Source organism: Capricornis sumatraensis, chromosome 2 (assembly GCF_032405125.1).
Source record: "Capricornis sumatraensis isolate serow.1 chromosome 2, serow.2, whole genome shotgun sequence".
NCBI classification, from domain to species: Eukaryota; Metazoa; Chordata; class Mammalia; order Artiodactyla; family Bovidae; genus Capricornis; species Capricornis sumatraensis.
In genome coordinates this window covers 181,308,329-181,321,073 of record NC_091070.1, presented here as the reverse complement: position 1 = coordinate 181,321,073, position 12,745 = coordinate 181,308,329, and the positions used below count along the sequence as shown (strand labels likewise).

At 42.7% G+C, this 12,745-nt stretch overlaps 1 protein-coding gene across 1 annotated transcript in view; it reads left to right on the top strand.

The window, feature by feature from the left end:
• Positions 1–12,745, top strand: part of CACHD1 (cache domain containing 1) — a 236,083-nt gene that overhangs the window by 197,831 nt on the left and 25,507 nt on the right. The window contains exons 13-16 of the mRNA XM_068964526.1: positions 678–846; positions 7,275–7,417; positions 8,127–8,308; positions 9,204–9,314. Coding sequence (XP_068820627.1) covers positions 678–846; positions 7,275–7,417; positions 8,127–8,308; positions 9,204–9,314 — 605 coding nt within the window. The remainder of the gene's footprint in view (positions 1–677; positions 847–7,274; positions 7,418–8,126; positions 8,309–9,203; positions 9,315–12,745) is intronic.

The window sequence follows — 12,745 nt, the reverse complement described above, 5'->3', positions numbered from 1 at the left end:
GTAAACCGGATTCTGTACAGGCTGTGTTACATGGATTCATAATTGGCATTTAAAATACTCAATTCTCAGAATACTCATTGCAAAACCAACTGTATATTTTACAACGCATTTCCAACCCAAACAGAAATAAGTGTTGTATTCTTATGCCATGTTCCAGCTTGTATCCATTAGCTTAAATAAGCAAAAGAGGACTAGGGTTACTGTTTTAGAGAGACTATTTTCTAATCCCTTCATCAACTCCATGATTTTCTGTTACATGCATTAAGTTCCCTCAATCAGAAAGAAAAAAAAGATTGTGCAGCTATCCTCAGAAACCACGTATTATACTTAACTCTAACCTGCCTAGTTAACAAAAATTTCTCCTTAATTGTGGGTTGCCATTTCCTTCTCTGATGCATGAAAGTGAAAAGTGAAAGTGAAGTTGCTCAGTCGTGTCCATCTCTTCACAACCCCACGGACTGCAGCCTACCAGGCTCCTCTGTCCATGGGTTTTTCCAGGCAAATGTAATTTTTTGCCAGAACCACTTTCTATTACCCCATCTTCCTGTCTTCCCTTCACTCATCACGTATTTTTCTGTGTGGGCTAGAAGCAGAGATAGCAGAAAGTAATGTTGACCAACTTACTATCTCCAGGAACCTTCATTTCTGTATTAACATTTTCTTTGTCAATTTCCCAGGTCCAAGATACTTCCTTCATTCTCTGTATTGTGGTGATACAACCAGAAATACCTGTCAAACAACTGAAGAACCTCAATACTGTCCCCAGCAGCAAGCTGCTGTACCACCGGTTGGACCTCCTGGGCCAGCCTAGTGCTTGCCTCCACTTCAAACAGCTGGCCACTCTAGGTAAACCCTGCGCTTTTCAGTTTCCTTTGTGGTCTTCCTGATAGCAGCTCACCATGAGCATCAGTTTGAAGTAAGATGCAGAATGCCTTCCCAGGTGGCTCAGTGGTAAAGAATCCATCTGCCAATGCAGGAGAGGCAGTTTTGATCCCTGGGTCAGGAAGATCCCCTGGAGGAGGAAATGGCAACCCACTCCAGTATTTTTCCTGGAAAAATTCCATGGACAGAGGATCCTGGTGTACTACAGTCCATGGGATCTCAAAGAGTTAGACGTGACTGAGCACACTAATACCTGCAGTGCCAGTGTGGGGAGACAAATGTAAAAACGATTTGAGGCCTTGCCTTGTCTCTGGTTCTCCATCAGTCACTGAGATGAGGATTTGTGGGTTGGTGACTTCTTCAAGATGAACTCTCAGAAGAAACAAGTAAAGAAGTGAAAACAGGAGAAGGAAGAAAGGAGAGAAAGCAAGCCAGAATTTGATTCTTTTTAAGTGACGTTCCAGCCTCACCCTAGTCCTGAGGGGGGCTTTGGAGTGTAAATTACACTGAAAAGCTTACTCTGACTCAGGAAAGGGAGCTGTACTTTCATATTCCTTAGTCACTTTCAGGCTTCTGCTAATGCAGGACAAAGAGGTTTTAGCAGCCCAAAGAATGTCCATCAAACAGTGGTAGATATGGCCCACTAGAGGCAGGCACACAGATAATGACGATGCAGGGGTACAGCATAGGAGGTGGAAAAATGAAAAAGAGTCCAAGGGTGGCACACCTACATATCTACAGAGTGCATATCTGTACCTATCACAGATCCCTGTCTTCGAAAGCGCTTAGGAAATAGGCAAATAATTCAAAGAAATTTGCATTTGTTCTGTGCCAAGTATTTAAGAGCCATCATCTGAGTTGGCCTATTACAACTGAGGACTTTTGGGCTTATCAAAATATTGGGTTGGCCAAAAAGTTCGTCTGAGTATTTCCATATCATCCTGTGGGAAAAGTGGAATGAACTTTTTGGCCCACCCAATCATAACTTCCCCATGGTAACACAGAAAGAAGCGAGGCTCAGATGTGGTTCCTGCTTCTCCCATGCCTGATATGCCCCTTTCATTGCATGCTGCCATGTGCCGGATGCATACTAGGCATCTGTGGTATATGTTATATGTCACAGTATACTCACAGTATTATCAAACAGATATTTTCTTTTTCACCTTTGAAAATACTTAGAAGTCACCATCCATTCTCCAGTTTCAAAATGAGAGCCCTTGTGTTCAGGTTTCTCTTTTACATTCCATCCTACAGAGTTTTGTGCCTGGATATGAGATCAACAGAGCAGGCCAGCCTAAGTAGTTTTATCTATGACACACTCCATCAATGTGGACAACTTAGATGGCCAGAGATGTCTGCTTGGATTTACATTTCCTTGTTGTAATTTAGGTTTGAGGGAAAGGGGGTTGCCTTCTGTTTCTATAGAAAAGACTAATTGAGTGAAAGTCACTCAGTCGTGTCCGACTCTTTGTGACTCCATGGACTGTATAGTCCATGGAATTCTCCAGGCCAGAATACTGGAGTGGGTAGCCTTTCCCTTCTCCAGGGGATCTTTCCAACCCAGGAATCAAACCAGGGTCTCTTGCATTGCCGGTGGATTTTTTAACAGCTGATCTACCAGGGAAGCCCCATACAAAAAAGTATGTCCTTTAATTCATATTTTTAAGAACTACTTAAAGAAAAGCTTCAGTTCAGTTCAGTCGCTCAGTCGTGTCCGATTCTTTGCAACCCCATGAATTGCAGCACGCCATGCCTCCCTGTCCATCACCAACTCCTGGAGTTCACTCAGACTCACGTCCATCGAGTCAGTGATGCCATCCAGCCATCTCATCCTCTGTTGTCCCCCTCTCCTCCCGCCCCCAATCCCTCCCAGCATCAGAGTCTTTTCCAATGAGTCAACTCTTTGCATGAGGTGGCCAAAGTACTGGAGCTTCACCTTTATCACCATTCCCTCCAAAGAAATCCCAGGGCTGATCTCCTTCAGAATGGACTGGTTAGATCTCCTTGCAGTCCAAGGAACTCTCAAGAGTCTTCTCCAACACCACAGTTCAAAAGCATCAGTTCTTTGGCGCTCAGCCTTCTTCACAGTCCAACTCTCACATGCATACATGACCACAGGAAAAACCACAGCCTTGACTAGACGGACCTTAGTCGGCAAAGTAATGTCTCTGCTTTTGAGTACACTATCTAGGTTGGTAATAACTTTTCTTCCAAGGAGTAAACGTCTTTTAATTTCATGGCTGCAGTCACCATCTGCAGTGATTTTATATATGCATAATTCCCTTAGTCACTATGGGAAATACTACTATACTACTGCTGGTGAAAACAAGGTAATAAAAAAAACCTTTTTATTTATTATTTATTTAATTAATCTTTAAAAAAAATTTTTTATTGAAGTATTGAGAAGGCAATGGCTCCCCACTCCAGTACTCCTGCCTGGAAAATCCCATGGACAGAGAAGCCTGGAAGGCTGCAGTCCATGGGGTCGCTGAGGGTCGGACACGACTGAGCGACTTCACTTTCACTTTTCACTTTCATGCATTGGAGAAGGAAATGGAAACCCACTCCAGTGTTCTTGCCTGGAGAATCCCAGGGACGGGGGAGCCTGGTGGGCTGCCGTCTATGGGGTCACACAGAGTCGGATATGACTGAAGTGACTTAGCAGTAGCAGCAGTTGATTTACAAGGCCAGTCTTTTTAAATTTGGTTCAGCAAAGTGCAGCAGTTTTTCTTAATGGAAAAAAAAAAAGCCCAAGCCTAGATTTTTTATTTCCTTCAGATAATCCCTCGTAGCTATACCATCCAATATGGTAGCTAGTAGCCACAGGTGACTATTGAGCACTTAAAATGTGGCTAAACCAAGTTGAGATTTATTGTAAGTATAAAATACATACTTAATTTTTTGTATTGATTACATGTTAAAGTGATAATGTTTGGATATACTAGAGTCTATAAAATATACTAGTAAAATTAACCTGTTTGGTTTTCCTTTTCTTCATGTGGCTACTAGAAAATTTTATATCACAATGGGGGATTACATTGTATTTCAGTTGGACGGTCCTACTCAGTTGGACATTTTCACTCCCAGAAAATGTAGAGCTTTATCAATGCCCATACATTACTTAGGACTAGTGAGCTGGTCTGGGGCACATGGACAAACCTTATGCCAGTGTCCAACTTCCGCTGGGTACTCTTTCCACTGTACCACCCAACTTCATTTTGGCCATAGAACTCCCCCAGGGCAATATGCGGAGAGATCACTGAGGATAGTTTAGTATCAGTTCGTAATGAAAGTGAAGCAGGATAATTCAAATATTTTTTGAAAGAAATGGAAAATAAGGGAAACAATGGCAAATAAGTGATTTTTACCTAATTCCATTGATGATGGGGATTTTGAGGCAAGATATTAATTAAGGTCAGAGCTCCCTTCCAGAGGTCTGAAGGATGGGGCATTGTCTTTCTTGGTATACAAAGAGGGACAGAGGAATTTTGAAAGAGCACATCATCCTGTGTAGTTGTGTACACAGGTATGTAAGTACCATGTGTCTTATGTATGTAAGAGCTATGTGTCTAGCTCCTAGACATAAGACTGTGGGTCCTGTATCTCGGTTTTTTCCTCTCCTTTTATCCACATCACTACAAGGAAGGTCCCCTCCCCAAGTTGTGTCTCCTCCCCTTCTTCTGGTCCAACTCTTATCCCTGAGATGTTTTTTATATCATTGTGTTGTTCTAATATTGTTGTTTTTCTTTTTTTTTCTTTATTCTTATCTCTGCAACTGGGTTCTAAGTTCTTTGCGTTTCGGGACAGTCGTCTCTCTCTGGCACACCTTGCCCAGAAGGCCCCGGAGCATATACACATGAATTCATTGCTAGGCAACCTGCCCTTTTTTTAGCCACTGGCTTTCTTTTCCTTGATGTGGATACAATAATTACTCCCAAGCTATAACATGATGATATGAGAGTTAAAAGGGAAGACTGCAGTTCTGACCCATCCTGCTCAGTTCAACCAAAAATCCTGGATGGAACCTTTTTTAAATTCTTTGAAAATTGTCAGAGAACTAACCTAATTGGTAATGGACCAAAGCGCAGAAGCTTATAAGAACCCAGAGAAGAAAGCTGCCATCTAAAACTGGTTTTACTGTACTCATATTTATCAACCCAGAACAGGGACTTCCCTGGCGGTCCAGTGATTAAGGCTCTGTGCTTCCAATGCAAGGGGCTCCCGTTCAATCCCTGGTCAAGGAACTAAGATCTTAAATGCTGCGTGCTGTAGCCAAAATGCAATAATAATAATAATCAATCCAGAAGAAACAACTGTGAAATTTTGCTTTAGCTAGCTTCTTTGGGCTAAGGAGAGCGACAAAAATCAAATCCAAGGTCCTCAAAATGTGGAGACTTACAAGTGAAACTGCCCCCTTCTGCCCTCCACCTTCCCCCACACACATACCTGCTTTTAGCAGAGGTCACAGAGGACTATATATTTAGGGTAAGAATGAACTGGAACTACGTCCGCCCTTGACGTGAGATTCCTGGCTTCTGAGTTGTCTAAGGAATCTCGAGTGTTAGCTCATCATGGACTAGTTGAATACCGTAGTCCCCCAGTGTGGCACTTGGGTCATTATCCTGTCTCATTGTTGGAAGAGTTTCCACCTCCCCATCCTGCCTCATCTTGGGATTGGCACAGCAATCCTTTGTGGAGGAAGATATCCCCATCCTGTTGAGCCTCAACATTTACTACAAAATTGTTTGTAAGCCCAGCATCCAGTGACAGAAAACCAGGCCACAAGGAAATGAGACACCGTGAGTGAGAACCAACAACGGAATAGAAAAGGACTCACAGATTTAAATGAGATAAGACATGTGATAGTGCTTTCTAATACTTTTAAAAATATACAGTTGAGTAAAATTTCAAAGACAAAGATGTAGTGTTTTTATTTCAAAATGTAATTCATTGCAAGGATTTCTGTCATAACAATACTGGGTTTTTCCTCTTAAGTAAGAGCGACAATTAACTACTCCATTCTCATAGATTTTGTTTATGCTATGTTTAGTTGTACCCATCTGTGAGTATAATTTTTTTAGCTGAGTCTTGCAGTGACTCCACTTTTATTCCATTTTTTCTTATGCCTCGATAATCATACTAATATGAACAGTAAGAGTCAAAACTTACAGAGACACGTGACTTGTGCAAGGACTGTTCTAAATGCTTTACATTTATTAAATCATTTTCTTTGTGTATATTAACTTACATAATTTTCACGAACTCTGTAGGATCGGCACTGCTATTTCCCCCACTTTGCAGATGATAAAAACATCACATGTATTCTAAGTTGTCCAACAGTCACACAGGCTTCCCAGGAAGTACAGTGGTAAAGAATCCACCTTCCGCTGCAGGAGATGCAAGAGACATGGGTTCAAGCCCTGCATCAGAAAGATCCCTTGGAGTAGGAAATGGCAACCCACTCCAGTATTCTTGCCTGGAAAATTCCATGGACAGAGGAACCTGGCAGGCTATATAGTCGATGGGATTGCAAAGAACTGGACTGAGCGACTGAGCATGCCACACATCACACAACCAGGAAATGGTGGAGCCCAGGTCCAACCCAGTCTGACTTTATGTCGTGTGCTACCTCCTTGGTCCCGATAAGTGTAAGATGTTATATGTGGATCTAAGGTATGCTGGGGCTTACCTTGTGGCTCACCTGCTAAAGAATTCACCTGCAATGCGGGAGACCTGGGTTCAATCCCTGGGTTGGTAAGATCCCCTGGAGAAGGGAAAGGCTACCCACTCCAGGATTCTGGCCTGGAGAATTCCATGGACTGTATAGTCTATGGGATTGCAGAGAGTCAGTATGTTGAATAGTTACATTCTCAACCCATGTGTCTCTTCAGGTTTCAGTTCAGTTCAGTCGCTCAGTCATGTCTGACTCTTTGCGACCCTATGAATCGCAGCACTCCAGGCTTCCCTGTCCATCACCAACTCCCGGAGTTCACCCAAACCCACGTCCATCGAGTCGGTGATGCCATCCAGCCATCTCATCCTCTGTCGTCCCCTTCTCCTGCCCCCAATCCCTCCCAGCATCAGAGTCTTTTCCAATGATTCAACTCTTCACATGAGGTGGCCAAAGTACTGGAGTTTCAGCTTTAGCATCAGTTCTTCCAATGAACACCCAGGACTGGTCTCCTTTAGAATCCAGGACTGTAAGCTCCCTGCAGGGAGAGAATCTGACTTTTGTCCTTCACAGCTCCTTCCAGTGTGGAGTTCTTTGCTTCCTTAGGAGTGACTCTAAGCCCCTACAGCTGACAGATGGGCAGAGCCGTAGCCAGGCTTTAGTTTGAGCCTGAGGTGCAGGCCCCGTGTTCTGAGACCTGCTTTGTTTGCTTCTCTTTCAGAAAGTCCAACCGTCATGCTGTCTGCTGGCAGCTTCTCCTCCCCCTACGAGCACCTCAGCCAGCCAGAGACAAAGCGCATGGTGGAGCACTACACAGCCTATCTCAGCGACAACACCCGCCTCATTGCCAACCCGGGACTCAAAGTGAGTGCTGTCCTGGGGCCCGCGTTTCTGCTCTGCCTCTCCGCAAGCCCGGGAGGGGATGCTGCAGTGAACCTTTGAAGTGGGAAGGCGGCCTCTGGATCTGCGCCTCTCAGCTGGAGAGCCAGAAAGACAGAGTGTGAGGCCCAGGGGAGGCTGGCCGGCGAGGACCCTGCTGATGGATTAAGAAGCCCTGTGGGCCAGATGCAGAATATCTTTCAGGCTTTAGATGCAGTAGAGGCTTTCTAGGTAGGCGGGGTAGGAGTTAGAGACCAGAGAAACTTTCCCAGCCCCATTTTTCTCAGGGGGATGAAGTAAAGTGCCCCTACTGTCTGTTGAGATAAATATGATGAAGTTTAAGGAGCAGAGATTTAGGGGATGTGTGTGTGTGTGTGTGTGTGTGTGTGTGTGGGTATGCACATGCGCCTGTGTGTGTTTAATTATTTAATGCTGCACTATAGGTTCTTTCCTCATAAATGCAAGAAAGCCTAAGTAGGATGAACAACTGAGTAAGTCACATATCCACTGGCTGTATTTCAGGAAGCTTTTGTTTTCACCAAGTTTGGCTGTATCCATCTGCTGTGGAAAGATTTTTAAGAAGTAATTGGGCTTGGCTTCTCTGCAAGAGAGCTTTGGGAAGCTCTGCCAGCAGGCCATTCTCTTTTCATGTGAGTCTTAAAGGATCCCCGCTATGTCTTCCTTTGTTTCCCAGTTCTCTGTCAGAAATGAAGTAATGGCTACCAGCCACGTCACAGATGAATGGATGACACAAATGGAAATGAGTAGCCTGAACACTTACATTGTCCGCCGTTACATAGCAACACCCAATGGCGTCCTCAGAATTTATCCTGGCTCCCTCATGGACAAAGCATTTGATCCCACTAGGAGACAATGGTGAGTTTTAGGGGCTTCCATTATCAAAGGTTCTTCCCCAACCCTGGAGAGACATGATAAGTACACACAATAAAGCAACTTCTGGCAGTCATATTTAAAGAAGATACGTTTCATGGCAGTGAAAATATGTTTTTGTATTGTTTTTTAAACATAGTGTGAACAGCAGCTTTGTGGGCTTCCTCTGTCTACAATGCTTTCATCTCTTTATTGAGCTGTTGAGACTGAAATGCTTTATACTTGGCCATTTCGGTTCCTAGTAGTTTGATTCCCACCTTATATGCAGTGCGTCCACAATGGATATACTTAATGTCATTGCATATGATCATGGTGTCAAATTACAGCTCATATATGACCTATGAAAAATGACATAAAAACTGAAAAATACTTTCTTACTTCAAGGATTTATTTTTACTCTGATTTTCAAAAGCAAAAGCTGGTCAGGTAGTATAGCAAGGGGCAACCTAGGCATAAAAACAGGATTTCTCTTCTTGAGCCGCTTAGCAGCTGAGTTACTCGTGAGTTGGCTCATCTTTTTTACCACCTGTTCTCCCGCCCTTCCCGACCCAGGGCACATTTTTATGTGCCCAGTTGTTTTTGTCCCTACCTGATTTATTAACCTTTGGTTTTGCCTCTAAAACATCTATATTTTTTAAAGTTTATTAAAATCTCACATATATACTGAGTTCAGTATCTTTTCAAAAGAGAATTCCGTATTTTTACTGACCCCTTGCTGTTGGTGCTGTAGTCATCTATAAAGGGTGGGAATCCTTTTGAGCTTACATGTAACATAAGCACAGGTTACAATATTTTTTTAGGTTGCAAGCTCACTTTTCTTTGAAATGTGCAAAGCTGTTGTTCATGCGCTAAAGTAAGGACTTTCTTTGGTCTCCATCAGGTATCTCCATGCAGTAGCTAACCCAGGTTTGATTTCCTTAACTGGCCCTTACTTAGACGTTGGAGGAGCTGGCTATGTAGTGACTATCAGTCATACAATTCATTCATCCAGGTAATATTTCTTTATTTTTAATTTCCTCTTTAATTGGAGGATAATTCCTTTACCAGCGTTGTATTGGTTGCTGCTGTACAGCAACTTGAATTGACTATATATATACATTTTCCCCTCCCTCCTGGGCCTCCCTGCCATCTCACATCTCCGAACCATCACAGGGCACTGAGCTGAGCTCCCTGTGTCACACAGTAGCTTCCTGCTAGTTGTCTATTTTACACACAGTAGTAAAATTCATCCACCCTCTCCTTCCCCCGCCTGGTAATAGTTCAATTAATATTTACTCATTTCTTGAAAACATTAAGGATGTTTTGAAAAGCTGAGTAGAATAGTAGATAGCAAGGAGTAGTAGCAAAGGTGTGACATTTGATACGGGCAAGCTGGGATTTGAATATCTTCTCTGTGTTATCTTGGTTTTCCTAAACTTCCTGATGTCTGTAAAATGGGGATAATACTTACCTTACAAGGTTGTCATGTGACTGAGTCAATAAAAAGCACTTAACGCTGTTAGTGGCCATGAGGGTGCTTATGAAGAAGAAAAACAGATGTTAGATTCAGTAAAGCAGTTCCTGGAAATGCCAGTCTTAAACCAATCAAAGAAATAGACAGTTATTATCAGAGAGTGTTTTCCCAAACAAAGAGTACCGCTAGTGAAAGAAATGTATCAAGACAAAAATGTATCAACACAAAATTCTTCCTTCTTGTGTTTGAGTTTCTTTAGAATTATATATAGCAACCCACTCCAGTACTCTTGCCTGGAAAATCCCATGGACGGACGAGCCTGATGGGCTACAGTCCATGGGGTCACAAAGAGTCAGACACGACTGATTGACTTCACTTTCACTTTCCACTTTCATGCATTGGAGAAGGAAATGGCAACCCACTCCAGTGTTCTTGCCTAGAGAATCCCAGGGACAGGAGCCTGGTGGGCTGCTGTCTATGGGGTCACACAGGGTCGGACACGCCTGAAGCGACTTAGCAGCAGCAGCAGCGGCAGAATTATATAAAAATTTGTTGTTGTTGTTATGATGGTTTTGTTGCTATTCTTACTTTGCCTTTGCACTCTCTTGAGAAATGAATGGCATTTTGAAAACTGATTTTTCCAAGAATGCTATAAAATGACAGTATCACTGTAAATACATTTAGGGTGCTTTATATTTCAGGGTTTTGAGGTTTCAGTATTTCAGCTACAAATGTCAGTGAAGTGTTGGATAAGGAGGAAAGTCAAACACATTGTTTTAATCCCTTCATTGTACAAATCACTATTTTTTCCTTAGCAACCAGTAGAGACTATATCTTGACTGGTATCTGTAATGATGCCTTAAAATTTATGGGAGACAGATTTTCTTGCTAACTTTATGCTTTTCACTGGTGCTCATTATATATCAAATGATTGACATCAGTAGAATTATTCTAATGCTAGTTCATTGGGAACAAGAACTAGGACGCGGTGCTGTGTGGAATTTCAATAGCATGACCTGTGTCTCCACAGTAAGCAGGGCCCTGTTGCCAGCCAGATATTGATTTCTTTTCAGGGCATGGTATCTATTTGGCTTCATCACATATGAACAAGCAAACATTCTCTTAGAACAAATCTTTTCAATGTTTTTAGTAACAGACCATCTATAAGGCATATACCTACTGTTGTCTGAATAGCAAGACTTATCTTTTCTCTCATATATTCTAGTCAATTGAGAAAAAGTAAACAAAGGTGTTTCCTTTGAGGGGACAGCAGTCACCTTGATCTTTGATGACAAGGACATGGGCTGGAATCGGGCTCTTAAAGGTGATACTTGGAGCAGGGAGAGGATGCCTACCTGTGTGTGTCTTACTTATTCCTTGACATATTCCTTGATCCAGCTGCTCCCGCCTGCCACTCATTATTAAGAACCATTAACTTTTCCTCCTACACAGTATGGTTTTGCTATAGGAGAGGCAGGGGGATCACAGAGAGGTGCAGATTCTTATGCTCATATACTTGTTTTTGTCAGAATTTGAGTGGGTGGAAGAATTTCTCATTTATTTGTAAATATTTATCATGTCATCCCAAATGAAGCATGATGGAAATAGGATGGACTTTCAAGTTAGAAAATATCTTGGGTTCAGTTCCCTCTTTTGGTTATTGTTTATGACTCAGACAGTAAAAGAATCTGCCTGCAATACAGGAAACCTGGGTTTGATCCCTGAGTCAGAAAAACCCACTGGAGAAAGGAATGGCTACCCACTCCAGTATTCTTGCCTGGAGAATTCCATGGACAGAGGAGCCTGGTTGGCTACAGTCTATGAGGTCCCAAAGAATCAGACACGACTAACACTGATAGTGTATTTAGACTACACAAGTTTAGCTATTTAAGTTTAACAAGAGCCAAAATGCCTGTCTATCACTCACTCAGTGAGAATGTATTCCAGGAGTTAAGTATCTGCTCACGCCTTGATCAATATGCAGTCCCATGGATTTGATTGTTTGAACATTTTCCTTAGGTAAGCATGTTTTTATTATTTAAAACCTATTTTGTTCACTGTATAATTTAGAATGCAAGTCAACTACTGCTTCTGGTTTTCAACCAAGGCAACCACTGCTTTAATGGGTGTGTTCATAGGTGGGCTCTGCAAAGGGACTTTTTCCAAATGAGTACCAGTGACTTTGATCTCACATGCCAACTTGAGAACCTGCCCTCCCCCTAAGATGGATTCTACTCTGAAAAGGCAGATTTGCCATTTACTGTCTATGACTATTAACAAGTTCCTTTTTTTGCCTTGGTTTCCTCATTTGTAAAGAGGGAATTTAGGACCTACCTCAATGATGATTTAAAGATTATTTTAAGTAATATACATGAGTCTCCAAGAACACTGCATGGCCCATGGTAAGGGCTCAGTTCAGTCGCTCAGTTGTGTCTGACTCTTTGTGACCCCATGAATCGCAGCACGCCAGGCCTCCCTGTCCATCACCAACTCCCGGAGTTCACTCAGACTCGCGTCCATTGAGTCAGTGATGCCATCCAGCCATCTCATCCTCTGTCGTCCCCTTCTCCTCCTGCCCCCAATCCCTCCCAGCATCAGAGTCTTTTCCAATGAGTCAACTCTTCGCATGAGGTGGCCAAAGTATTGGAGTTTCAGCTTTAGCATCAGTCCTTCCAGTGAACACCGAGGACTGATCTCCTTTAGGATGGACTGGCTAGATCTCCTTGCAGTTCAAGGGACTCTCAAGAGTCTTCTCCAACATCACAGTTTAAAAGCATCAATTCTTTGGCACTCACCTTTCTTCACAATCCAACTCTCACATCCATACATGACTACTGGAAAAACCATAGCCTTGACTAGACAGACCTTTGTTGGCAACGTAATGTCTCTGCTTTTGAATATGCTATCTAGTTTGGTCATAACTTTCTTCCAAGAAGTAAGCGTCTTTTAATTTCATGGCTGCAATCACC